Here is a 27,080-nt window from a genome sequence, read left to right on the forward strand (position 1 = left end):
TTCCTGGATCTGTGTATCAACCTCTTGCTCTATATTTGGAAAATTTTCTGCTATTACTTCCTTGAAGAGATTGTTGATCCCTTTGGTATCACTTTCTTTTCCCTCCTCTATTCCAATTATTCTTAGGTTAGCTCTCTTAAGATGGGCCCATATTTCTTCAATATCAGATTCCTGCTGTTGGATATCTTTTTCTAGATTAGAAACTATGCATTCATTTTTGGATTGCTCATCTTCTAAGAGCGAGATTCTGTTCTCCATGTGTTCTAATCGGTTGTTTGTGCTTTGAATTGAGGCCTTTACTTCATTAATTGCATCCTTTATCTCTTTTTGGCTCTCTCTGAGTTCTTTTCGAAGCACCTCTATTATTTCTACAGTTATTTTCCTGATTTGATCTTCTAGAAATCTCTGATTTTCTGTTTTATCAGGTTCTGATGTTGTGGGGTTGTGCACATTCATTACTTCAGTGTTATTCCTCTTTCCCATGATTTCGGAGGTTTGTGCCTTCTCTGGGTTCTTCCCTTGGGTCACTATGGCTTCACTTAAGGTGCTCTGGATCTCGAGTCTGTATTATCTCAGACCCTACCACTCCTTTACTGGGTTGTATCACAGAGTCTCCGACCCAGGGAGTCGATAGAGGCTGCTTTAAACTATGGGGGGTGCCAGGTTGCACGCTCTCCTATGGTGTGATATCTCTGCCACCACCACTCCCTCACTGGGTCAAGTCCCAGGAGGCACAATACTGGGATTTCTCCTCTGTGGCCCGCAATTTGACTCACTGTTCTTGAGTACGTAGATGTAGCTGTACTGGACTCGGTGAATTCACTGCTTCTGCCGCCGCCGGTGGCAATATGGCGCCTCTGCCACGCCCTCGGCCATGAGGCTGGCGTATTTTTTCTTCTCTGGTTTTGATTTCCACTCTGAATCCCTGCAGCGTGTGCTGAGCTCAGCCACTGGGAGCTTTAAATGCTGTCTGCGCCGAAAGATCCCGCCTGGCTGTTCCGCATCGGCTCACCTTGGCTTGCTGTAGCCGTCCGCTGAGTTCGCCGCTGCCGCTGGCAGTATGGCGCTGCTGCCGCGTCCTCGGGCGCGTGTGTCTCCTCTGTGGCCCTGAGCTCTGTTCTCAGTCCGCTTTCTCTCTGGAGCCTGGTGGTTTTTTTGTTTTTCTGGTGATGGTGTTTTCTGGCTATGAAAGGCGCTCTTTTTGTGGTAATGGAGATTGGTTGTTAGCGGGACTCTTAAGCCCCGCTTTTCTCGGTCGCCATCTTCCCGGAAGTCTCTATTTTATTCTTTTATTTTGAAACAGGGTCTAAGTTACTGAGGCTGGCTAATCAAACCCGCGATCATCCCGACGCAGCCTCCCTTGTACTAGAATTACAAATGTGCACTACCATGCCTGGCTCAAAACTCTTGAATGTAGCACATCTTTGGAGAATGAATGAGTTTGTAAATAATGGTCTTTAGCTATACCACATTTTAAATACAAAAGAAATATAATTGACTTTAGCAATGATGGGATGCCTGATATCTTATAAGGCTTTGAAAAGATGAACTAAGGTACATCTTTGGTGAATTCCCACCGTAGGGAGGAGTGGCTGAGAAATTCTCACTTGCAGTGGAAATCCTGAGAAGTCTTCTCAACACTTAGTTAAGGATAATGGAGCACCAGTGCTGGGACCATAGTGCACATGATGGATGGAGGTTTGGGCAGAGAGGTTGGGCAGGAAATATTTTATTATCTTTACAGGCATACATATTTGGTACCTGGGATGTAGTAATTAGCTATAGAGAGGTAGGAGTCACTGGGAACAAGAAGACCACATGTCTGACTTTATTAATTACATTGCGGATCTGCTTCCCTAGATGGCTCTGTATTAGACACAACTTATATCTGGTTCTCATCTTGTTCTAAGACTTTCCTGGTGCTCTTGAAACAATGATAAATAGATTTAAAAGAGAGCTACCATGTATTTCTGTTTTTTTTTTAAATAAAGGCAATACATGCACATTGGTAGACATGATATACATATTTTATAGTATACTTATTGTTTTTAAGCAGGGTATCATGGCACACAATTGTAATCTTAGTACTTGGGAGGCTGAGATAGGAGGATCACAGGTTCATGGCCAGCCTCAGTTACTTAGTTAGGCCCTCTACAACTGTTTCAAAATAAAGAATAATAAAAGAGCTGAGGGTGTAGCTTGGTAGTGTAATGTCCCTGGTTTTTTTTTTTTAAATTTTATTTTATTGGTGCACTGTATTCATACATCATAGTGGGATACAAACTTTTGTAGACATACATGCACACATCGCCCAGTCAGCCCCCACCCGATCCCCACCCCATTCTCTCCCCATCCCTCCCTCCCATGCTTGGCTTAGTGGTTGACATCTAGTATTATAGCAATTTATCCAAAATTAAAAATGATAATCTCACATAACAGTTTCATTTGTCTGATACCAAGCTTTTGATGACTTAAAGATAACACTTCAATATTTCTTTTTGCTTTCTTTCTTACCAGAGAATATTTTTTTCTTTTTTTTAGGTGAAACTATCATATATTTATTTTTCAGAAAAAAATCTATCCTGATATGGAATATGGACTCTAGATACCCAAAACAATCTCGAAGCAAAAACAAAGCTAGAAGATGTATATTTTCTGATTTCAAACCATATAAAGCTATAATAATTGAAACAGTGTAGTACTGTTCTAAAGGCATATATATAGACCGTTGGAGTTAAATACAAGCCTAGAGCTAACTTCTTCCCTATATTGTCAAGTTATTTTTGACAAGGTTTCCACGAACATTTGGTGGTGGAAATAATAATCTTTTAACTAAATATTGTTGAAAAATAATAATTACATGGAAAAGAATAAAATTGGACCCTTACCTAATCCCACATACAAGTATTAACTCAAACTAGATAAAAGACCTAAATATAAATCTTAAGACTATAAACTTTTAGGAGAAAATCTGGGTCATAAAACCTCACAACATTGAAATTGGCAGTGATTTCTTGGATATGATTTCAATGGCACAGGCAACAGAAGAATATACAAACTCCCTAAAAAATAAAAGAAAATATTGTATATCCAAAGACAATGTAAACAGAGTTAAAAGTTACTAATAGAATTGGATAAAATATTTCCAAATGCTATATCTGAAGGTATATTAATATTCCAACTAGAAATCCTAAAAATTAACAACAATAAAGGCAAACAATACAATTTAGAGATAGGTAAAAGACTAACATAAATAATGAATCTCCACAGATAACCAATCTTAGTTGTCTGTTGGATGGAAACTCTTGTTTCTCTGGTTCTGGTGAGTGTTACCTATTTCTTCTTTGTAGTTAATCTCTTTGAGTATTTTCTCTAGCGCTGGTTTTGAAGACATAAATTCCTTCAGTTTCTGTTTGTCATGGAAGCTTCTTATTTCTCCATCTAATTTGATAGAAAGTTTTGCTGGATAGGAAATTTTTGGCTGGAAGTTGTTTTCTTTCAGAGTTTGGAATATGTTACTCCAAGCCCTTCTGTCTCTCATGACTTGGTTTGGGAAGTCTGGAGTGATTCTAATTGGTTTGCCTCTGAATGTCACTTGGCCCTTTGTTTTTGTTGCCTTAAAGATTCTCTGCTTGGCTTCCACATTGGTCATTTTGACAATTATATGGCGTGGGGATCCTCTTCTCGGATCCTGTCTAAAGGGAGTTCTATAAGTTTCCTGGATCTGTGTATCAACCTCTTGCTCTATATTTGGAAAATTTTCTGCTATTACTTCCTTGAAGAGATTGTTGATCCCTTTGGTATCACTTTCTTTTCCCTCCTCTATTCCAATTATTCTTAGGTTAGCTCTCTTAAGATGGGCCCATATTTCTTCAATATCAGATTCCTGCTGTTGGATATCTTTTTCTAGATTAGAAACTATGCATTCATTTTTGGATTGCTCATCTTCTAAGAGCGAGATTCTGTTCTCCATGTGTTCTAATCGGTTGTTTGTGCTTTGAATTGAGGCCTTTACTTCATTAATTGCATCCTTTATCTCTTTTTGGCTCTCTCTGAGTTCTTTTCGAAGCACCTCTATTATTTCTACAATTATTTTCCTGATTTGATCTTCTAGAAATCTCTGATTTTCTGTTTTATCAGGTTCTGATGTTGTGGGGTTGTGCACATTCATTACTTCAGTGTTATTCCTCTTTCCCATGATTTCGGAGGTTTGTGCCTTCTCTGGGTTCTTCCCTTGGGTCACTATGGCTTCACTTAAGGTGCTCTGGATCTCGAGTCTGTATTATCTCAGACCCTACCACTCCTTTACTGGGTTGTATCACAGAGTCTCCGACCCAGGGAGTCGATAGAGGCTGCTTTAAACTATGGGGGGTGCCAGGTTGCACGCTCTCCTATGGTGTGATATCTCTGCCACCACCACTCCCTCACTGGGTCAAGTCCCAGGAGGCACAATACTGGGATTTCTCCTCTGTGGCCCGCAATTTGACTCACTGTTCTTGAGTACGTAGATGTAGCTGTACTGGACTCGGTGAATTCACTGCTTCTGCCGCCGTCGGTGGCAATATGGCGCCTCTGCCACGCCCTCGACCATGAGGCTGGCGTATTTTTTCTTCTCTGGTTTTGATTTCCACTCTGAATCCCTGCAGCATGTGCTGAGCTCAGCCACTGGGAGCTTTAAATGCTGTCTGCGCCGAAAGATCCCGCCTGGCTGTTCCGCATCGGCTCACCTCGGCTTGCTGTAGCCGTCCGCTGAGTTCGCCGCTGCCGCCGGCAGTATGGCGCTGCTGCCGCGTCCTCGGGCGCGTGTGTCTCCTCTGTGGCCCTGAGCTCTGTTCTCAGTCCGCTTTCTCTCTGGAGCCTGGTGGTTCTTTTGTTTTTCTGGTGATGGTGTTTTCTGGCTATGAAAGGCGCTCTTTTTGTGGTAATGGAGATTGGTTGTTAGCGGGACTCTTAAGCCCCGCTTTTCTCGGTCGCCATCTTCCCGGAAGTCCCCATGTCCCTGGTTTTAATCCCCAGAACCTAAAAAAAAAAAAAAAAAAAAACCAACTTGTGTTTTTAAAAGATAAGAATTTGTCAGGCACAGTAGTACATGCTGTAATCCCACTACTTGGGAGGCTGAGAGAAGAAGATTGCAGGTTTTAGGCCAGTCTGAGAAACTTAGCAAGCCCCCTCACAATTTAGCAAGATCCTGTTTCAGATTAAAAAAATAAATAAAAAGGACTAGGGGTTTAGGTCAGAGGTAGAATGCCTCAGGGTTCAATTTCCAGTACAAAAAAAAAAAAAAAGTAGGTGATGTGCACCTGTAAGCGTAGTGACTTGGGAAGCTAAGGCAAGAGGATTGTAAATTTGAGCCAGTCTTAGCAATTTAGCAAGGTCATGTCTCAAAATAAAGTATTAAAAAGACTGGGGATATAGCTTAGTGGTAGAGCACCCTTGAGTTCAATCCCCTGAACAAATAAAATAAAATCGAATAATATAATTCAAAGATACAAAAACACTACATGTGCCTATCCTGTTCTCTTCGTAGGTTCTTTTGCACCTTGCTGATTTGCCTTTTTAATGTATATCTTTGGGAGAGTTTTCCATAAAATACAAATCTGGCTGCTGCTGCTGCTTCCTGTAGTAGTAGTAGTAGTAGTAGTAGTAGTAGTAGTAGTAGTAGTAGTTCTTCTCCTCCTTCTCCTTCTCCTCCTTCATCTTCACTGGAAATGGAACCCAGGGGCATTCTACCTCTGTGCTACATCTTCAGCCCTATTTTTCAGTCTTTTTTATTAGTTATTTATTTGGTGGCACTGGGGATGGACCCCAGGAACATTCTACCTCTGAGCTACACACACCCCCCAGCCCTATTTTTAATTCTTTATTTTGAAATAGGATCTCACTGAGTTGCAAAGGGCCTCACTAAGTAGCTGAGGCTGTCTGCAAATTGAGATCCTCTGGTCTCAGCCTCCAGAATGCTAGGATTACAAGTGTGCACTACCATGCCCAGCTAAAATCTAGCTTCTTCTAATGGAATTATCTTTTTTTGTGTGTAGTTGTTGTTGTTGCTTGTTTGTTTGTTTTTTGATACTAGGAATTGAACCCAGCCTGTTCTACCTCTGAGCTACACCTCCAGGCTTATTTTTTTTTAATAGGGTCTTACTAGCCGGGTGTGGTGGTGTATGCTTATAATCCCCACGCTTGGGAGGTAGAGACAGGAGGATCGTACAGGTTCGTAGTCAGCCTCGCTGGCTTAAGAGACCCTGTTTCCAAATAAATAAAAAATATAAAATAGGTCTGGGAGTGTAGCCCGGAGGTAGAAGGGCTTCCAGGCACCCCAGTACCACCAATAAATAAATAAATAAATAAATAAATAAATAAGGTCTTACTAGGTTGCTGAGAATCTCACTACATTGCTGAGGCTATTCTTGAACCTGTGACATTCTTATCTCAACCTCCCCAAGTACTGGAATTACTGGCCACACCAATAATCTTAATCTTTTAAACTAGTCCCCTATTGATAGACATTTAAGCTGTTTCCTTTTTTCTTTGTATTTTAAAATTGTACTTTATTGATCATAATTGCACATGTATTTATTTGAGATTTATAAAGATATATTTCTAGAAAAACAATTCCTAGAAGCAGAATAGGTCAAAAGGTACGTAGATTTTTTAATTGATTGGTTGGCTTAAAATTTTTTAGAAGCTGGGCATGGTGGTGCACACTTGTAATCCCAGCATTTTGGAGGCTGAGACCTGAGGATCATGGTTTGAGGACAGCCCCAGCTACTTAGAGAGGCCCTTTGCAACTCAATGAGACTCTGTTTCAAAATAAAGAATTAAAAAAAAAAATAGGGCTGGGTGTGGCTCCGAGGTAGAATGCCCCTGAATTCCATCCCCAGTACTGCAAAAAACAACAAAAAAATTTTTTTTGATAGATATTTCCAGATTTTCTCTGAAGGGGTGATACTAATTTAAGTCTCCACCAATAGACTTGAGAGAGTCATTCTATGAATGAACATATCTTTTTAAAATTTCTTTTTTATGTCCTCTGGCTTACAAAATACTTTTTTTTTTTTAATTTTGAGAGGTGGTGGCATGGTAGGGACAAGTGAGTTTTACTTTTTTTTTTTTTTGCGGGTCTGGAGATGGAACCCAGAGGCATTCGACCTCCGAGCTACACCCCCCTGCTCTATTTTTTATTCTTTATTTTGAAACCGGGTCTCACTGAGTTGCAGAGGGCCTCACTAAGTAGCTGAGGCTGTCCGTGAACTGCGATCCTCCAGTCTCAGCCCCCCGAATGCTGGGATTACAAGCGTGCGCCACCACACCCGGCTGAGTTTTACTTTTCATTTATTTAGTAATTATTGATTGGACAAAATTTCTGACTCCTGGATTCTTATATGCTAGGGAGTGAGAATTTTTACAAGGAGTCAGTGAGCTTTGGGTTCAAATGCTAGCTGTATCACTTCCTAACTGTACCATCCCCTTCCAGAGGCCTACTTTGTCTTCTCTCTGAGGCTCTTTCCTGATACATAGTATATAACCAGTAGTACCCACTGGTAAAGTTAATGTGCAGATGAAATTATAGTGCAGTAGGCTGGAATGCTTATTATTGGCTGACGTAGGAGTATTGCAGGTTCAAGACCAGCCTCAGCAATTTAGGGAGACTCTCAGCCACCTTGTGAGAGGTTTGAACATAAAAAATAGGGCGGAGGATGTGACTCAGAGGTAGAATGATCCTGGTTTCAATCCCCAGTACCAAAAAAAAAATCCTTATTATTGTGCCTTTTAAATATTTTTCATGTAATAAGTGTTATTCCTTCCCTCCTATAAGTGCAACATGAAAGTTAATAAGTTAACAGGATGGTTTTATACACAATCAATCCTCCTCAGGATCAGCTGCCTTAAGTAGTTGAGCATTATATGGCCCCTGATCATGCTGAGGGTCAGAGTTCATCAACTAACTATATCTTTTGTAGCCATCATCATGGTAGTTTATTGGTTCTGACTTGGGAGATGCCTTTATATAATGTGCTTGCCCTTTTCCTCACAGCTAAATAGCTAATTTCTCTGCCTCCACAGATGTCATTGTTCCTGAGAATGGAGAACCAGTGGGCACCAGAGAAATCAAATGCTGCATCCGACAGATCCAGGAGCTCATCATCTCCCGCCTCAACCAGGCTGTGGCAAACAAGCTGATCAGCTCAGTGGATTACCTTCGTGAGAGCTTCGTCGGAACCCTGGAACGGTGTTTGCAGAGTCTAGAGAAGTCCCAGGATGTCTCAGTTCACATCACCAGTAATTATCTCAAACAGGTATGCAAACAATGGTGGCCAAAATACTGTGTCACAGATAAAACATGGAATAATTCACATACAGGCCCAACTTCAAACCAGCCAAGAATTTCAAGTTTTTCCAATCCAGTTTGAATTTTGTTTTGATTTCTTTTATATGATCATTGCCTGTGGGAGGTGCTGGTGAGCTGTAAAATTACAGCAGACAAACATGAAAACAAAGTAAAATGACAAGTCACAAAGTAGATGATCAACCTGAGTTGACTCTATATAGCTCTTGAGGGACAAAGTTGGGAATGTTGAGACTGGGCTATGTTATTGAAGTAAATGTTAGTTATTGCATTTTTGAAATAGTCATTCTACTTGGGGCATTTTTTAAAATTTATTTTTATTGGTACATTGTAATCATACATCACATTGGAATACAAGACTTGAGAGGATATACAAGCACACATCATCCAGTAGCCAGGCCACTACTAAGGCCATCAAGAGTGGGATCGGTACTTGCAACGTGGCATGCACAGAGAAATATCGCAGAAAATTAAAACCAGATGCTTCCCCTAATCAGCAATAACTAGGAGGAAAGGGGCAACAGGAAGAGGTTGAGCTATAGAAAGGGCCCTATAGTGAAGCAACTAAGGTGACCAATCAGAGGGTATGGAATAGGGGAGGATGGAGCCTCTTTAAAACGCAGGGGCATTTTTTTTTTTTTTGTAAAGAGGGATGGAACCCAGGGGCATTCTTCCTCCAAACTATACCCCCAGCCCTATTTTTTATTCTTTTTTGAAACAAGGTCTCACTAAGTTGTAGAGGGCCTCACTAAGTAGCTGAGGCTGGCTGTGAACCTGCGATCCTCCTGTCTCAGCCTCCCAAGTACTGGGATTACAAGTATGTCTCAGCCTCCCAAGTACTGGGATTACAAGTATGCGCCACCACTCCCGGCTTCATGTTTTCTTTTGTATGTTTTCTTTAGATCTTAAATGCCGCCTATCATGTTGAAGTCACATTTCATTCAGGGTCCTCGGTTACAAGGATGCTGTGGGAGCAAATCAAGCAGGTATGGGAGTTGCTTAGGAAAAGTTTCAGCCCCTCATTGGCTCATGTGAACCTGGTCTTTTCATTAGAGAACAGATGATGTAGGATCTGCTGCTATGATAAGGTGGACTTGCATTCTGGTTTGCTTGCCTGTGAGAACTGCCGATTGCCAATTATTGACAGTGCTGCCTTCAGTTCTCAAAGTGGCAGGTTTAAATGATACGTCACAAAGCTGTGAGGGTCCACCTCACTAGTTTCTTCATATTCTTCTACTCAGAGGCCGAAAGTATGCTTCTTACTCTGGAAATGGACCTGCCTTTTATGTAGAGCTATTTACTGCTTCTGGTTCAGACACTTCCTGATACTGAATGTAATGTACTGCGAGTTTGCAAACAGGTAGACTAGGCCTCGTGTTCTTTGATGCCTCTCTGAACTGGAGAGGAACCATGGACTTCATATGGCTCCTGTCTTAAGAGCCTGCTCCTAATGTCTGGGCAACCCAGAAGAGGAAGGGTGTTGTTGGGGCCGTCATTCCTTTTTCCATCTCTCAGCGATCTCACTGTCCTCATCTTGGCAGATCATCCAGCGCATCACGTGGGTGAGCCCACCTGCCATCACTCTAGAGTGGAAGAGGAAGGTGGCCCAAGAAGCCATTGAGAGCCTCAGTGCCTCCAAGCTGGCCAAGAGCATTTGCAGCCAGTTCCGGACTCGGCTCAATAGTTCTCATGAGGCTTTTGCAGCCTCCCTGAGGCAGGTTGGTATGTAAGGGAGGAGATGCAGCTGGAATAAGCCAAGAAGAGCCTCATAAGAGGGGAATATTTTGCTCTCTGTGCCCCATATCATCTTTTAAAAGGCCTTCCCTTTCTTCTTCCCTTCCTCCCTTCCTTCCTTTCTTGATTTTGGTACAGGGGATTAAACCCAGGGGCATTCTACCTCCAAGCTACACCACCAGCCCTATTTTATTTATTTATTTATTTATTTATTTATTTATTTATTTATGTTTTGAAGCAGGTTTTCACTAGGTTGCTGAAAGTTGTATTCTTTCTATTTGTTTGAGTATAACTTATAAGAAGCTTCATGAATTAATTTTTTGTGTGTGTGTGGTACTGGGGGTGGAACCCAGGGGCTTTCTACCTCCGGGCTATACTCCCAGACCTATTTTATATTTTATTTGGAAACAGGGTCTCACTAAGTTGCTGAGAGCCTCACTAAGTAGCTGAGGCTGGCTTTGAACCTGTGCGAATCTCCTGTCTCAGCCTCCCAACCGTGGGGATTACAAGAATGCGCCACCACGACCGGCTGAATGAATTTTTTATGTGGATATTTTTCTAACTCTAGGGAGAGTGCGAGGAACTCAATTTATCTTCATTTTCTGAATGAGACAAGAACTAGAGGAGAAGGCCCAGTGTTTTGGCCAGCACCTGTAATCCTAGCTACTTGGGAGCTGAGGCAGGAAGAGCCCAAATTCAAGGCCAGCCTACGCAGCTTAGCGAGATCTGTCTCAAAGTAAAAGATAAAAACAGCTGGGGTCATAGCTCAGTGGTAGAGCACCACTGGGTTCAGTCCTGTTCTGAAAGAAAATAAAAAGGAATAGGAATTTTGTGTAAGTTTATATAATGTTTTAGGACTGGATAGCAGAAAGGGATGACTTTCCAACTTCTGTGCTAGTTCATAGATGTGAGATCATTTGCCTCACATAATGAGTGTGTTATGTGTGTTGAGAGAGAAGACAGATGCGATTATGGACTTAAGAGGAAAAATACTGTTTATCGAGAGTCTGTTGTGTACCAGTCAATTGTGCCAAACATGTCAGATACATGGTTTTTTTTTTTGTGTGTGTGGTACTGGGCATGGAACCCAGGGGCATTCTACCTCTGAGCTACATCCCCAGCCCTATTTTTTATTCTTTATTTTGAAACAGGGTCTCACTGAGTTGCAAAGAGCCTCACTAAGTAGCTGAGGCTGGCCACAAACTGTGATCCTCCTGTCTCAGCCTCTTGAGTACTTGTCTCAGCCTCTTGAGTACTGGGATTACAAGAGTACACCACCACGCCTAGCAGATACATGTTATTTAATTCTCACAATTGTATCTATATGCAGATACATGTTATTTAATTCTCACAATTGTATCTATATGCGATAGGCATTACTATTCCTGTAAAACAGATGAAGCTGAGGCTAAGGGCTGGATAAGTCATATGTTTTTCTGTTTTCTTCCTAGCTGGAAGCTGGCCACTCAGGCCGGCTGGAGAAAACGGAAGATTTGTGGCTGAAAGTTCGGAAAGATCACGCCCCCCGCTTGGCGCGCCTTTCTCTGGAGAGTCGTTCTTTACAGGATGTCTTGCTGCATCGTGAGTCCTTGCTCTTTTTTTCCAAGTAAATTGAAAGAGGGCTTAGGATCCTGGCACTCTTATTTCTGGACTCTAAGAATCCCAGTGTTTCAACCTGCTTCCTTGGAAAGCTGCCTAAGCACTTACTGATGTGATTTTTGCCTTCCTGAAGTTTGTTTGGTGCTACTATTTATATAGTTTAAGTAACATGTTAAAATTACCAAAGTTTATTTTCAGTATACCAGTTTCTTTCTACTGGCTTAAATTTTTTCTTCCCCTGACATGATTATGACTTCCTTGCTCTAGGCAGGTGTACATCTAAGCATTTTACAGAGGTTGCACAGTAAGTTCTCATCCCTCTTGCATTTTTTCTGTCTCTATACCTTATAGGTAAACCTAAACTGGGACAGGAACTGGGCCGAGGCCAGTATGGTGTGGTGTACCTGTGTGACAACTGGGGGGGACACTTTCCTTGTGCCCTCAAGTCAGTTGTCCCTCCAGATGAGAAGCACTGGAATGATCTGGCTTTGGAGTTTCACTACATGAGGTGAGTCCTTCATCTCTGTGGTAAAGATCCAGAGAATAGGCCAGAAGCCTGGAATGCGTGAGTGCTAAAGCAGGGATGCCGCACTCCCTGTCTCTCCATGCCTCGGTTTCAGAACACTGTAGACTAATTTTTGTGGGCACGGCACAGACCTGTACTCTCTCTGCTTGTTCTTTCCCTAACACTGTCATTTCTTAGACTCCTCACTCCTCGTTTCATTTCACTCTCTTCCATAGTCATCGCGGCTTACCAGTGTTTAGATCCTGTGGTTCTTTGTTCTTGGCATAGAGGCCATTCTCTTGCTCTTGCCTGCACTAAGGGCCATTCCCTCTGGACCTAAGCTAAGCATGAGCCTGAGGCTTTTCCTCCTACATTCTGGCAGGTCAGGCAAGATCAGAGCCCAGGTATCATAGCTCAGACCTCTCTGCTTCCTACAGGTCTCTGCCAAAGCATGAGCGACTGGTGGATCTTCATGGTTCAGTCATTGACTACAACTATGGCGGCGGCTCCAGCATTGCTGTGCTCCTCATCATGGAGCGGCTCCACCGGGACCTCTACACGGGGTTGAAGGTGAGGCTTGGCAAGGAGGGCAGGAGACCCGCTGGGAGCCAGAGCCTCTGCTGCCGGTGTGCATTTTCATCCTTTGCTGCTTATTCAGCCTCTTGCTTGCCTAAGCGATTGTTGGAGTGATCAGGCTTTATTTCACTTATTTCCAAAAAACCTTAAGAATGTCTCAGAGCCTATATTTTACCTCATTGTATATCCAGAATAATCTACATATATCAGCTTTGACATCTGGTGGTAGTCGTGAAAATCTAGAGTCCTTAGAGGAGCAGGAAAGTTTTCTGTAACTCTGCTCTCCTTTCTTTTCTTTTTTTTTTGCTTTCAGTAGATGAAATAGTTTTTGCTTATCCAAATGGTATATGTCAGTGAGTACTTTGTATAATGCCCATAAGTACCATAACTTAATATATTAAGTACCATAACAATATAGTATTAAGTATATATTTAATAAAAGTATAATTTCCAGGAGCTTTCAGGGGAGTGAACTTTGTAGGAGCTTTTGTAGTCAGTGAACATTTCACAAAGATGTGGAGTTTAACACCTGTGTTCTGATGGGCAGTTGGGGAGAAGAGACCCTACCATGTGCAAGGACCAGTATAATTAATGCCTGGTGCATTTGAAGGCCAGTGAGGACACTAGCCATGTTTGTTGGAGCAGCATTCTGGGAGTAATGCAACAAAATGTTGAGAACATTATCAGGATGTGAAAAGAATTTCCATAGAAACTAGGCATGGTGGTATACAACTGTAATCCCAGTACTTGTGAGGCTGAAACAGGAGGATCACAGGTTCGAAGACAGCCTGAGCAATGTAGTGAGATTCTCAGCAACCTAGCAAGAGACCCTGTTTCTAAACAAAAAATAAAATACGGCCGGTGGTGCATCTTGGAGGTAGAATGCCCTTGGGTTAAATCCCCGGTGCCACACACACATAATAAAAGAATTTTCATATAGTTCAAATTTGTTGTAGACAATGAGAAGCTCCACAGTCTATAAATACTAACATAAGCCATCAAAAGGTTTAGTGGGGGGCCGGGATGTAGCTCCGTGGCAAAGCACCTGCTTTGCAGGTGTGGCACTCTGGGTTCGATCCCGGTTCCAAAAAAGACCAAAAAAAAAAGAACCCCTTTAAAAAAGAAATAAGCTAGAAGGCTTAGTGCACATGTCACTTGTATGGTCTTGATTATTTTGAATTGGGTAATACCACGGAAGGATTTATATGAGTGAAGACGAAACCCTCAGCTGGATATTGGATTTCCCTCTTCTAAAGCAACCACCACCAGAGGCTGGGCATGGTGGCACACGCTTGTAGTCCTACTGGGAGGCTGAGACAGGAGGATTTCAGGTTTGAGAACAGCCGTAGCAATTTTACTGAGACTCTCAGCAACTTAGCAAGACCCTATTTCAAAATAAAAAAATAATAAAAAGGGTTGAGTGCATAGCTTGGAGGTGGAATATCTCTGGGTTCAGTCCCCAGCACCCCTCCACCCCCACAGATGTTAATGCCACCAAAGGGAATTAGCAAGACTTCTATCGTTTGTTCCTTACACTGGAGCTGAGTAGGAGAGAAAAGCTGACCTCAGAGTACCTGGCCAGGCCCCTTCTCTCAGATCCTCTTGTGCAAGTGCATAGAGATGCTTCCTGAGCAGGGCAGAGGACACCTTTACAATGCTTCTAGGAGTCCTGAGCGAGCAATGTGAGGAAGAAGGTGGCTTTCCAAGTGGTATTCCCTCTGCATCTGAGAGGAGTCAAGCCCAGCAGTGTCTGATGCTTTTCTACAAGTAGACTACAGCAATACATTTTCCAGAATTCAGGAGACCCCAAATTAAAGTAATATGTATGACTTTGGTATTTGAAGCCATAAAATAAAACCTGGGCTAACCAGGCCTATAAAGCAGTGAGGTGAGTCTGCCTGAATGGTCGCCTTACTCAGAGGCTGGAGATGGGCCCCTGAGGCTGGCCGCCCCACTCTTCGTAGCTGCGGTTGTCAGCTGGCCCCGCAGCCTGCTCGGGTTTATCTGGCTCTGCGTCCTTTCTAGATGGCTCTTCCTTGTGTTGCCTCCACTTCTCTCCATTAGCGGTTTCCCCTTCCCCTTTTTTTCCATTCGGCTTTTCTTCCTATGTGCCCTGGCGTAGTCAGTCCTGAGTTCCTCACTGAAGGACGTCTAGGGTGGTTCAAGTAAGTTGGACCAGGAGTTGGCCTGTTGTAACAAGTGAGTGCTTTTGTCTCCCTCAGGCTGGGCTGGCCCTGGAGACGCGTTTGCAGATAGCACTAGATGTGGTGGAGGGAATCCGCTTCCTACACAGCCAGGGGCTTGTCCATCGAGATATCAAGCTGAAAAATGTGCTGGTAAGTAAGAGCGATTTGCCCAGATGATAAGCCGGGTTTCATCATAGATCTCCCTTATGTCACATAGGCTTTTTGCTTCTACACTGTTGAAAAATGTTTAACCTGACCGCAAAGTAAAAAGACCCATATGTCTTTACAGTACAGTAAAGACCCATATGTCCTTCACCTAGACTGTGTCTTTCTCTTAGCATCCTCACTCACATTCTCACTCTTTCTCTCTCTCTACACTCACATGCACACGCATACACAAACTTCTTGAACTATACGAACGTAAGTTGCAGATAATCCTTCATCTCTAAGTGCTTTAGCATGTATCATCTAAGAAAATCAGCAGTCTTCTACATAATAAAAATGTCATTATGACACCCAAGAAATTTATCATTGATAAAATATTGTTATTTAAGCTGGGTGTGGTGGTGCACGCTTGTAATCCCTGCGCTTGGGAGGTGGAGACAGGTGGATCGCACAGGTTCGAAGCCAGCCACGCTGGCTTAAGAGACCCTGTTTCCAAATAAAAATATAAAATAGGTCTGGGAGTGTATCCCAGAGGTAGAAGGGTTTCCAGGAACCCCAGTATCACCAAAAAAAAAAAAAAAAATATATATATATATATATATATATATATATATATATATAAAATTTAATAATAATCTCTATTAATATGTTCCAGTTTCTCCTAATATATCCAGTTGCTTCATATATGGTCTATTTGTTTATCTGATCCAGGGTCCAAGTGTCATATAGTACATTTTATTTTCATACTTCTTTAGTTTTCTTAAACTGGAATAGTCTTCCTATCTTTTATTTTTCTTTTATGACACTGATATATCTATATATATATATATGGGGTATACATATATATACATATATACATATACATATATATATACACATATGTATATGTATGTATTGTGGTACTGGGCTTTTCTACCTCTGGGCTATACTCCCAGAACTATTTTATAGTTTATGGAAACAGGGTCTCACTGAGTTGCTGAGAGCCTCACTAAGTAGCTGAGGCTGGCATTGAACCTGTGCGATCCTCCTGTCTCAGCCTCCCAAGTACTGGGATTACAAGTGTGCACCACCACGCCTGGCTCTATGGCATTGATATTTTTAAGGAGTCCAGGTTTTTGTTATTGCTTAGGGTTTGATCAGAGATGTTGAGATTGAATAATTGTACCTTAAACAGTAAAATAGCGCCGGGTGTCATGGCCCATGCCTATAATCCCAGTGCATGGGAAGCTGAGACAGGAGGATTGCGGGTTTGTTGCCAGTCTCAGCAACTTAAGGAGACCCTCAGGAACTTAATGAGACCCTGTTTCAGAATAAGAAATAAAAACTGGCTGGGTGTGGTGGCACATGCTGTAGTCCCAGTACTTAGAAGGCTGAGACAGGAAAGATCACAGACTCAAGGCCAGCCTCAGAAACTTAGTGAGGCCCTCTGTAACTTAGTGAGACCCTGTTTCAAAATAAAGAATAAAAATAAGGCTGGAGGTGTAGCTTAGAGGCCTCTGGGCTTAATTCTCAGAGGAAGGGAGAGAGGGAGGGAGGGAGGGAGGAAGGGAGGGAAGGAGGGAGGGAAGAAAGAAAACTGTCTGGGGGTGTAGGTTAGAGGTAGAATGCCTCTGGCTTCAATCTCTAGAACTATCAAAATAAATAAATTATAAACGTTCTTTGGGGCTGGAAACATGGATCGGTGGTAAGTGCTTGCTTGGCATGCACAAGGCCCTGGGTTCAATCCTCAACACTGAAGAAAAGAAAAAAGAAACCTAAAATTTTTTTCACATATTCCTCTTGAAAAATAATATTTTATTATTTTTTTGTGGTGCTAGGGATCAAACCTAGGACCCCATGCATGCCAGGCAAGTGCTCTACCACTGAGCCACACCCCAACCCAACACAAAATAAGGCTTTTGATGCCCTTCTCTTTAAAATATTCTAGAGGGAGCAGGTGGGGTGTGCAAGCAGTGCACCGAGAACTGTGTGTGCACAGGTTTTCATCACACAAACCTCACTGTGATGGGCAGCTGTAGTGCACTGATGAAATTATTTTGTGTGTAGAGGAGCAACTAAGGCGACCTAACTGAAGGGATGGGAGGGGGGAAGAGGGAAACTTTCTAAAGCACATGATGTACTTAAACATATCAAAGTCAACCACTAAGCCAAGCATGGGAAGGAGGGATGGGGAAGGAATGGTGTGGGGATCGGGTATGGGCTAATTGGATGATGTTTGCATGTATGTCTCCACAAGTCTTTTATCCCATTAAGATGTATGATTTCAATGCACCAATAAAAATTTAGAACCCAGGACATTCTACTTCTGAGCTACAGCCTCAGCCCCATTTTATTCTTATTTTATTTTTATTTTTTATTTTTTATTTTTTTGGTGGTACTGGGGTTCCTGGAAGCCCTTCTACCTCTGGGCTACACTCCCAGACCTATTTTTATATTTTTATTTAGAAACAGGGTCTCCTAAGCCAGCGCGCGTGGCTGGCTTCGAACCTGCGCGATCCTCCTGTCTCCGCCTCCCAAGCGCGGGGATTACAAGCGTGCGCCACCACGCCCGGCTTATTCTTATTTTAAAATAGAGTTTCATCATGTTATGGAGGGCCTTGCAAGTTGCTGAGGCTGACCGTGAATCTGCAATCCTCCTGTCTCAGCCTCCCAAGTACTGGGATTACAAGTGTACACTACCACGGCAGACATGAAAATTTTTAAAAAAAGAAATTTGCAAAAAGAAAAGAAATTTGCACTGAAAGAAAGAAAATATCTTAAAGTATAATTAAGATGTTTCTGGTATCACTTCATTGATATGTAAAGATGACAGTGGTTTGAGTGAAGGGAAAGATCTCCTAAAATTGTAGGCTGAAATCTAAGAGGTTGCCAAATGAACACATTTTTCCTTCCTTCCTTCTTTTCTTTCTCTTTTCTTTCTTTCTTTTTCTCCTTCCTTCCTTCCTTCCTTCCTTCCTTCCTTCCTTCCTTCCTTCCTTCCTTCCTTCCTTCCTTTTAGTGGTCCTGTGTTCTCAGGGCCTAGGCAAGTGCTTGAAGACTTCTAACCCTGGGGTTAGAAGTTGAGAGCTGAAAAATTTTCATCAGTTGTCCTTCCATAGCCCTTCATTTATTCGTTCTTCTAAGATTTATGAGGATCCTGATATGTGCCAGTTACTATCCTAAGTGCCAGGGTTATAAAAATGAAAGAAACAGCCCTGCCATCAGGTTGCTCACAGTGTGTGAGGAAGAAAATAATGGGAATGTGTCTGGAGATGGGGAAGCGGGAGGCAGTATTTATTAAGTACTACTTTGCGGTACCTCCTTTGGGCTTGGTTATACAACTGAATCTGTGTGCTAGATCAGAGATAAGGTGACTCTTCCCCTACTTTTTTGGCAGCTGGACAAGCAGAATCGTGCCAAGATCACTGACTTAGGATTTTGCAAGCCAGAGGCCATGATGTCAGGTAGCATTGTGGGGACACCAATCCATATGGCCCCTGAACTTTTCACAGGTAAGACTGGAGGGCAGGGACTGGGTTTGGCAGGGCTCAGTACTTTAATCCTGAATGCTACCTTTGAGGCTAAGTGGTATGCACTAGTACTGTAGGCAGGTCTGACACAGGCAAGGAGAAACCAGAACAGGAGAAACCTAAGGCAGGAAGGGAAATGAAGAGATAAAGGAGAGAAAAAGAAAAAGAAAGGTGCCGATGGGAACCACGAAGTGTTCTCTTGGCCACTCTCTAGGTCACTGGGCCATAACTGCCATAATCATCCAATTACTTGATCAGCACTGATCGAATGTCTCCTATAAAACAGCTGTCCTGTGTCATTAAAGAACTTACAAGTAACATAGAAATATATCAAAATAGGTGAAATAATTGGGAAGCAGGTAAGGCAGCCTGTGACATAATGCTAAATTAAGAACTGTATGTACAGTTGATGTTTGGCAAAGGAACAAAGGAAGGTTGAAATGTTTGATGGATTGTGTTAGAAGTGAGATTTCAGGTGGAACTTGAGTCAGATCTGGAAAGATTGGTAGGTGGAAAGGGAACTCATTTATTAAATATATACTCTGATCCAGGTATAGTCGCACATGCCTATAACCCCAGTACTTGTTAAGCTGAGACAGGAAGATCACAGGTTCAAGGCTAACTTCAGCAACTTAGTAAAAACCCTTTTTCAAAAATTTTACTAGGGAGTCTAGCTCAGAGGTAGAATGCCCCTGGGTTCAATCCCTATTATCAGAAAAATATAAAAATATATACTTTGAGGTATACTTTAAGTATGCCCTTGTTTCTACATATTTTGTTTCATTTAATATAGCAATTCTGTGATGGTATTGATGCATTTTTATATTCATTTCCTGGATAAAGTTGAGACCAGATAGATGGACATGGGATTTGAATCTAGGTCTTCCTGTCTCCAGTGTCCAACCAATTTATCATAAAACAGAGAAATTTCTTTAGTCTGAGAGGGGAAAATACTGGAGAAAAAAATTGCAGAATAGAAATAAGCATAACAGGAAAGAAATCCTTTTGGGGAATGGTGGTAGAAAAGTTTGGAGATAAATGCAATGAACGTGAAATTCTTGCAGAGAAGTAAAAAGCAAGGTGTGTGTGTGTGTGTGTGTGTGTGTGTGTGTGTGTGTGTGTATTACTGAAGATTGAACCCAGAGACATTCTGCCTCTGAGCTATACTCCAGTCCTTTTTATTTATTTTTTGTATGTTTTGAAACAGGGTCGTACTAGGTTGCTGAGAGCCTCTGTGTTGCCAAGGCTATGCCACCTTGCCTGGCAGCTTCTGAGCTGCCTTTGAGCAGGAGAGAAATGAAAATAAAATGTGTATGGAAGACTAGCTTAGCAGCAGTTGGTATAGGGATTTGCATGAGAGAAAATATAAGGAGACCAGTGAGGTACTAATTATCTCCCAAATTAGGAAGGTATTAATACTGAAACAAAAGTGACAGATCTGAGATTAATTCAGAGGAAGAGTAGGCAGGGTTTTATTATTAATATGAGTGGCAAACAGGAAAGAATGACAAAGACAACCGAGGTTTTGAATCAGAGCAGGTAGAGAATGGTTGGACTTTGTTAGGGAAGATGGAAAGGTCATCACAGGCCAGTCATTAGTACTGGTGAGAGCCAAGGTTTGTAACACATTTGGGTTCCTTTTGGTTTGTACTCAAGCATTTCTCTTTCTTCATCAAATGATGCGTGCAGGATTAGGAGTTAGGTGGAGAGCTGTAGTCCCACCCATATCTGAACCAATTAGTCATCATTTTTCTTTCTTTACATCTACATTGTTATTGTTTTAAAATTTCTATTCCTACTATGACTCTGTTTTCACTACTTAACTTTAAAGTCCTCTGATCATTTCTGTTGCATTCCACCCTATTGCTGTCAGAATTACCTTCCTAAAATATTATGTTCTTCATATCACCTCCTGCTCTAAACAAAAATGACCTCCTGCTGCCCACTGGATCCAGACTCTTCTGACTTTAAAAATCTTTTATGTCCCAGGTCCAGTACTTCTATTTTTCTTACCTATATTTTCCTGATGTGACCTTTTAGGATTAATCTTACAGATGCCTCATGAAAATGAAGAGTCCTACTCACCTTTTTCTTCATCAGGTCCAGGTGCCTGGCTTTGACCTCCCAGTGCCATAGTGTCCTGTTTTGTAAATGGGCATTATAAATGTGTCCTGACTATCGGCAAGGTTGTTAGAAAAGACAGTGGATGTTAACAGAAAAAAAAAAAAACCTATGATGACCTGAGACGCAAGGTAGTGGTGGGGGCAGTGCTCCTTCCCCTCCCTGGCTCATTGCTTTTCATCCTTTCTTGCTGTAGGGAAGTATGATAATTCTGTGGATGTCTACGCTTTCGGGATTCTTTTCTGGTATATATGCTCAGGCTCAGTCAAGCTCCCTGAGGCCTTTGAGAGATGTGCCAGCAAAGACCATCTCTGGACCAATGTGCGGAGAGGTAAGAGCCACAGACTGCTCTGCCTGACTCCCCAGGATTTGAGCAGGGCCCCCGTCATCCTCTCTTGCACTCCATAGCAGGACCACATACACATTTAGACCATTACAGAATCTGGGAAGAGACATTTTAAGGCAAACCTTTGCGTCTGAGCAACACTGTTCAGCTACCCCCAAAACGCCTTTTTCTTTAAAATTTCCAATTCTTCAATGTCCTATGCCACTGGGATCCAGTTTTCCATCACTATAGATAGTTAGAGTAGAAGCCACAGCCCCTTGTACTCCGTAGTGTCCCGAGTCCCAGCTGGGCGTGTCTCACTGACTGATCTGCTTTCTGTGCACCTTTCTCTAGGGGCCCGCCCAGAACGCCTGCCTGTATTTGATGAGGAGTGCTGGCAGCTGATGGAAGCCTGCTGGGATGGTGACCCCTCTAAGAGGCCGCTCTTGGGCATCGTACAGCCCATGCTCCGGGGCATCATGGACCGACTATGCAAGCCAAATTATGAGCGGCCAAACAGAGGACTAGATGATTCTACTTGAAAGCAAAGACCGTTCTCCTCTACTCTTTGTTTCTTCCCTTCCCCTCACCTTTTGGCCATGGGGAGAATTTGACATTTATTCATTACAGGGAGCTTTTGAGGGACTTGGTGCTTGCTGGGCCACTAGAGACCTTCCTAGACAGAAATGGCTCCTGGGGAGTGGAGAGCAGATGGCTGTTTGAGCATTCTTGGCAGTTCACTGATGCCCCGTGCTATTCCTTCAGCAAAACTTTGTCTAAGATGTGTACAAGCTGAAGAATGTGATGTTAGGTCCTCAGAACGAAAAGGAGGCAAATGTTACTACTGTCTGTTCACTGTATTCTGTTTCTAAGTGGGAAACTACAGTGGCAGTAGTCTTGAAAATGATTTTAAAATGTATAATTTTCCTGATTTCAACTATAACTAGGAATAGTGTGATTCTACCTAGTGGTAAGGACCACTTAGAAAATTTGAGTTTAGCTCAGGATTATGTGACCATAGGGGAAAAAACAAAAAGAAAAGGCAACTGTTTATTGTGATCCAGAGCCAGGGTCTCAGGTTGTACTGGGCAGAAGCTCTGGTGAGGGAGCTGGTAACAAAGCTCTCCGTTCCTCCCAGCACCGGTGTGTTTACATGGATAGGGTCACACATCCCTGATTCTTAGGGGAGGGTTTCACCATTACATCACCAAGAGGCAAGAGAAGAAAAAAAATACCTAAGTATGTGTATAGATAAGCTATTGGATTTTGGGTTACTGCTAACTCCAGAACAGAATCTGTTCTTCAACCCTTGGGTCTTTCCTGAATCTACCTCCCCTCTTTTGGTCTCAAGGTGGGAAAGGTCCAGATATTATGGTACTTAGAAGTAGTGTGTGAGAACAACAGACCCATTGTGGAATGTGTGTGAGGCCTGAGAGATGGGAGGCGATCGGAGACCAGGACCTGTATACAACCTACTGGAAGGTGCTGGCTTGATTTTAAATTTTAAAAAATCAGAAACTCTTCTTTTTGTGTTTGAATCTAACACACTAATGTTTTTAAAGTTAGGCCAGTGGTTAAAAAACCTAGGTTTCAGCTGAGCGTGGTGGTGCATTCTTGTAATCCCAGTACTTGGGAGGCTGAGACAGGAGGATCGCACAGGTTTGAAGCCAGCCTCAGCTATGTAGTGAGGCTCTCAGCAACTTAGTGAGACCGTGTTTCCAAATAAAGTATAAAAATAGGTTTGGAAGTATATCCCAGAGTTAGAAAGCCCCAGGGTTTCATCCCCAGTACCACAAACAAACATACAAAACAACTAGGTTTCTTCTATCCCATCTTTACCTTATTTTAAATATACTCTATTTGAAGAAACAAAGAGACAGACAAGAGAAAACACTCCTCTGGTGGTTTTGTGTTAGCGGCTGGAAGCATACCTCCCTTCAGGGTGGAGGTGGTGGTGGTTTAAGACTCCTATGAAGCACACATGAGAACAGAAACACTGATTACAGTCAGAGGAAAAGAAACAGCTTAAATGGTGCGTCTCAGGTCTTGACTTCTGGCTTCCTCCACAAAACAGTTTTATTAAGTTTAGAAACAGGTAGATGAAGGAATAGATGGTGAAGGTGAGTAGCCTCTATCCACATCTCCTGTCCTCAAGAACTGTGCTCTGACCCTTGTGTCCATCCCCAGTCAGGTCCCTGATATGTTTAAGATGAGTGTTATATTAGCTGCAGGTTGTTTATAACTGAATGACTATTTCTTACATATTAACAGATTATTAATGGAGTCTCTACTAAATTTTATATAGCTTTTATAGTTCAATTTTATCTCTAGCTACCCTGGGCTCTGATCATGATACATTTGAGCACAGTATCCCCCTAAGCACTTGCTGAAACTCCATGTAATGCTATGAACCTTTTTACTTGGAAATGACAAAGTGATTAACCTGAGGCCTTTGGGTTCAGTGGCTCCACCCTTGTTTTGGTAGTGACCAGTATATCTCTTAAAGAATCTTACCACCTATTTATTTAGTTATACTTCAAATCATTCTTATTGTCTTTAGCATTAGCCTGTTCTTCTGGGGACAGTGATTGGCTTGCAGGAAACCAGGTTTTAAGAATGGAGAAATGAAGCTGGGCGTGGTGGCTCACGCTTGTAATCCCAGCATTTGGGAGGCTGAGACAGGACGATTGCGGTTCGCGGACAGCCCCAGCTACTTAGTGAGGCCCTTGCAACTCAGTGAGACCCTGTTTCACTACACCCTGCTGGGGGTGTAACTCGGAGGTAGAATGCTCCTGGGTTCCATCCCCAGACCCACACACACACAAAAAAAGGAATGGAGGAATGAGTAGCCTCTTGCCTAAAACTCATTACAGGTCTCTTCTGTATGAAACTTTAAGAGAAGTCTTAACTAGTTCCCTTTCCTAGACCTTTGTCTTTTAACTCTTCACTGTCAGGAGGCTGTACTTTCACTGTGGAGACCACATTCCTAACATTCCTCGTGAGTCTTGTCTCAGCTTCCTTTTCCACTCACACTGGGAAGTTAGATTTCTCCCACCCCAGTCCCTTTTCAGTTTATCCTCTGTGGCTTAGTCTGTTCTAGGAGGTTTCCTACTTTTTTTTTTTGCCCAGTGGGAGGGAGGAAGGGAGAAACTAATGCTAAAGTAAGGAGATGAGTAGTTGTTTTTATAATTAATTAAAGTATTTTGAAAAAGGTGCAAGATATTCCTGAGTTTCCAGGCCAGCCAAAGTCCACATATGGATATTTGGGGTGTTATTTAAATACTCAGCAGGCTGAGTGTAGGAATATGTGTGTATAATGTGTGTATACTTTTGGTCTATAACATTGTTAGCTAATTTTGGATTTTGTTCCTTGGCACCCATTATTATTAAAGTGGTGTGTCATGAAATGTACTGTATCGTGTATTACTCGGGAAGACACTAGGCCTTCAGAGAAGTGTAGCAGCACTTGGGCAGTACAGGGCTCACATGGCTCAAGCCCTGAAGCTTTGACCTCCTGGCTAGGGTCGTTTGAGTTCCAGAGTGGTCAAGTGAGATTTGTGACTAAGGGAGGAAGAATGATGGCATGCAGAATTACCCTTACTGGGTTCATTCCTTCTAAAGAACTTAATGAGGACAGCTCACCCCAACCCGCAGATGATCACTGGGTCATTTTTAATGAGCTTGAAGTCTGACCATTCATTTGGCTTAAGAGCTAGGTGTGAAGCTTTCCCGCAGGGCAGGCAGAAAACATGTTGGTGAAGCCTGGGGCCCTGGAATGCTGGCCCTGAGCCCCAGCAGCAACAGGGCTGGGGGCGGCCCTGCAGCAGAGCGCTCTCTGCCCCGGGCCCTGATCCTCTGAAGAGAGTGGCCCCTGGATTGAGCAAGCCTGCCACTGCTCCAGGATGGATGGAGCACTGTACCGGTGGTTTCCAGACCAAAGAGAGTCACTTTTGACTCCGTCAATTTTAAGGGGGCAGCAGCAGCTCCTAACTTTTAACACTAAAGCTCAAGGAAACAGTGGAGGAACACAGATAGGAAAACGGGGGCGGGGGGAGAACTCTTTGACCGTACCTTTCACTCCTAAATGCACTTTCATGTCTTTGCTTGAGCTGCCAAAGAGGGATTGGAGGGCTGGCTTGGGTGTAGCTCAGTGGTAGAGAACATGCTTAGCATGTACATGGCCTTGGGTTCAATCCCTAGCTAAAAAAAAAAACAAACAAACACAAAAACAGAAGTCTAAGATTTGGGGGAATGTTTTTAAGGCGGGAGAAGTAGCTCGGGTGGCAGGCTGCGAAGTGACTACTGGACCAAGTGACTTTTTTTGGTTTATTGTTTAGCACTGAGAAACAAGGGGGTTGTGATTACAGTAGCGCTTTGGGAAACTGAGGCACCCTCTGGCCATGCTTTGGAGAAGCACCATGCTGAGGATTCCACGGGCTAATCAGGAAGCGTCTATCAGCAGGGTGAACGGCCTTGGAAAAGTCCATTCCAAAACAGGAGTTACTTTCTTTGAGTTTTCAAAGCTTGTCCTTAGGATTTGCTGGATCAAATAACCCACTTTTTCTTTAAAAGAAAATGAGTTTATTCTTCTAAATATTTGGGTGGAAGGGACAGAGCTAGTGTGCTATTAAAATGGGTAAGGAAAAGAGCCTTGAGACCACTTGTATTGCAAACTCCCTTGGAGGTTTCAAGTAGCACTATTCTTAAAAGAGCTTTATTTTTAACTTTATTTGCTTCATTAGCATCTAGTCCAGTCCAGGCTCTGAGACTGTGTGAGAGTACCTGATCCTGGGGAAACCAGCTTGCTCAGAGAGTTGATAAGAAAATTGGTCTTGGACAGCTTGTCGTCTTTGTCTTTATGTAATGTTTTTGCTTGTTTTAAAGGACTAATGTTTTATTACAGTGTTAAATAAAAGTGTAACATACTAAGTGTGTAGAATAAAAGTGCAATAACGAAAGAAAACTACTTAGGCACAAACTTCAGTCTCTGTACTCCTTGTGCTACCTGGCTCTTTCCAGGTAATATGGTTACAAGAAGACTGTTAATTGTGTGTATGTTTAAAAGATGCAAATCTGGATTAAGTCTTCATTTAGTTTAAGTTTGAATGGCCAGGTTTGGTTTTATAGCATATTCTATATAATTGTTAAGATGCACAGATGTGCTATATAATAAATATCAACATTAACGTTTTAGTTTTATGTCTGGCTTGCCTTTATTTCACTACCCATGCTAACAGGATGCCTCCTGATCCATCCCATTTCCACTGAAACCAGCAGTCGATGTCTTTCACATTGCTTAAGGGGAGACTGATGTAACAGTACTTACTCCCCTAGCAGGATCCTTTCTCCATCATGATCACTCTTGATAACTAGATACTTTATATCTACCACTACCGGCAGTGTATTTTTTAGAACTTATCCAGGAGTGACACCCTGCCATCCAGCGTTCAGCATGAACTTTAGCCTTCTGAGTTCATGGGTGAGCCTCCTGATTGCACTGAGAGTGCATTTGGGGCTGTAGTCTATATACCAGCCTATCTGGATTTAGAATGTTTTGAGTTTGTTTAGACCCACGCCACTGTTCAAATTTGCTTGCTCAGGTATTCCCTGGCAGGTGCCAGCATGGGAAAGCAGCACCGTCTAGTCCCCAGGGAAGGTCAGCACACAGTATGCCTCTTCACTCATGGGTCGGCTTGCTCCAAGTGATCCTACCATGTTGGTCTTGTATGGCTGTATCACTTTTTGCTATAACTGCTTGTGATTTGACTGCAGCACAAGTTTGGCCAGGAGATGGCAGCACACCTGAACCAGGTGGTGCCTGCTTGCCTGCCCTCCTTTTTTTTGGGGGGGGGGTACTGGAGATTAGACCCAAGGGCTTTCTATCTCCAAGCTACATCCCCAGCCCTTTTTATTTTTTATTTTGAAACAGTCTGGCTAAGTTGCTATGGCTGGCCTCAAACTTGCAATTCTCCCATCTCAGCTTCCCAAGTACAGGGATTATAGGTATGTGCCA

The 27,080-nt window shown here is 42.6% G+C and overlaps 1 protein-coding gene across 2 annotated transcripts in view; it reads left to right on the plus strand.

The window, feature by feature from the left end:
* Nucleotides 1–21,609, plus strand: part of DSTYK (dual serine/threonine and tyrosine protein kinase) — a gene marked incomplete at both ends in the record, with an annotated part of 57,713 nt that extends 36,104 nt beyond the window's left edge. The window contains 10 exons of one of the 2 annotated variants that reach the window (XM_080699595.1): nucleotides 8,065–8,297; nucleotides 9,250–9,333; nucleotides 9,889–10,065; nucleotides 11,533–11,662; nucleotides 12,032–12,188; nucleotides 12,623–12,755; nucleotides 14,984–15,097; nucleotides 18,489–18,603; nucleotides 20,939–21,073; nucleotides 21,422–21,609. In XM_080699595.1, coding sequence (XP_080555721.1) covers nucleotides 8,065–8,297; nucleotides 9,250–9,333; nucleotides 9,889–10,065; nucleotides 11,533–11,662; nucleotides 12,032–12,188; nucleotides 12,623–12,755; nucleotides 14,984–15,097; nucleotides 18,489–18,603; nucleotides 20,939–21,073; nucleotides 21,422–21,609 — 1,466 coding nt within the window. The remainder of the gene's footprint in view (nucleotides 1–8,064; nucleotides 8,298–9,249; nucleotides 9,334–9,888; nucleotides 10,066–11,532; nucleotides 11,663–12,031; nucleotides 12,189–12,622; nucleotides 12,756–14,983; nucleotides 15,098–18,488; nucleotides 18,604–20,938; nucleotides 21,074–21,421) is intronic. The other variant, XM_080699596.1, reaches the window with a different exon arrangement.
* Between the last annotated feature and the right edge of the window lie 5,471 nt (nucleotides 21,610–27,080).

The sequence above is a fragment of the Muscardinus avellanarius genome (genome assembly GCF_963383645.1).
Source record: "Muscardinus avellanarius genome assembly, chromosome: 7".
NCBI classification, from domain to species: Eukaryota; Metazoa; Chordata; class Mammalia; order Rodentia; family Gliridae; genus Muscardinus; species Muscardinus avellanarius.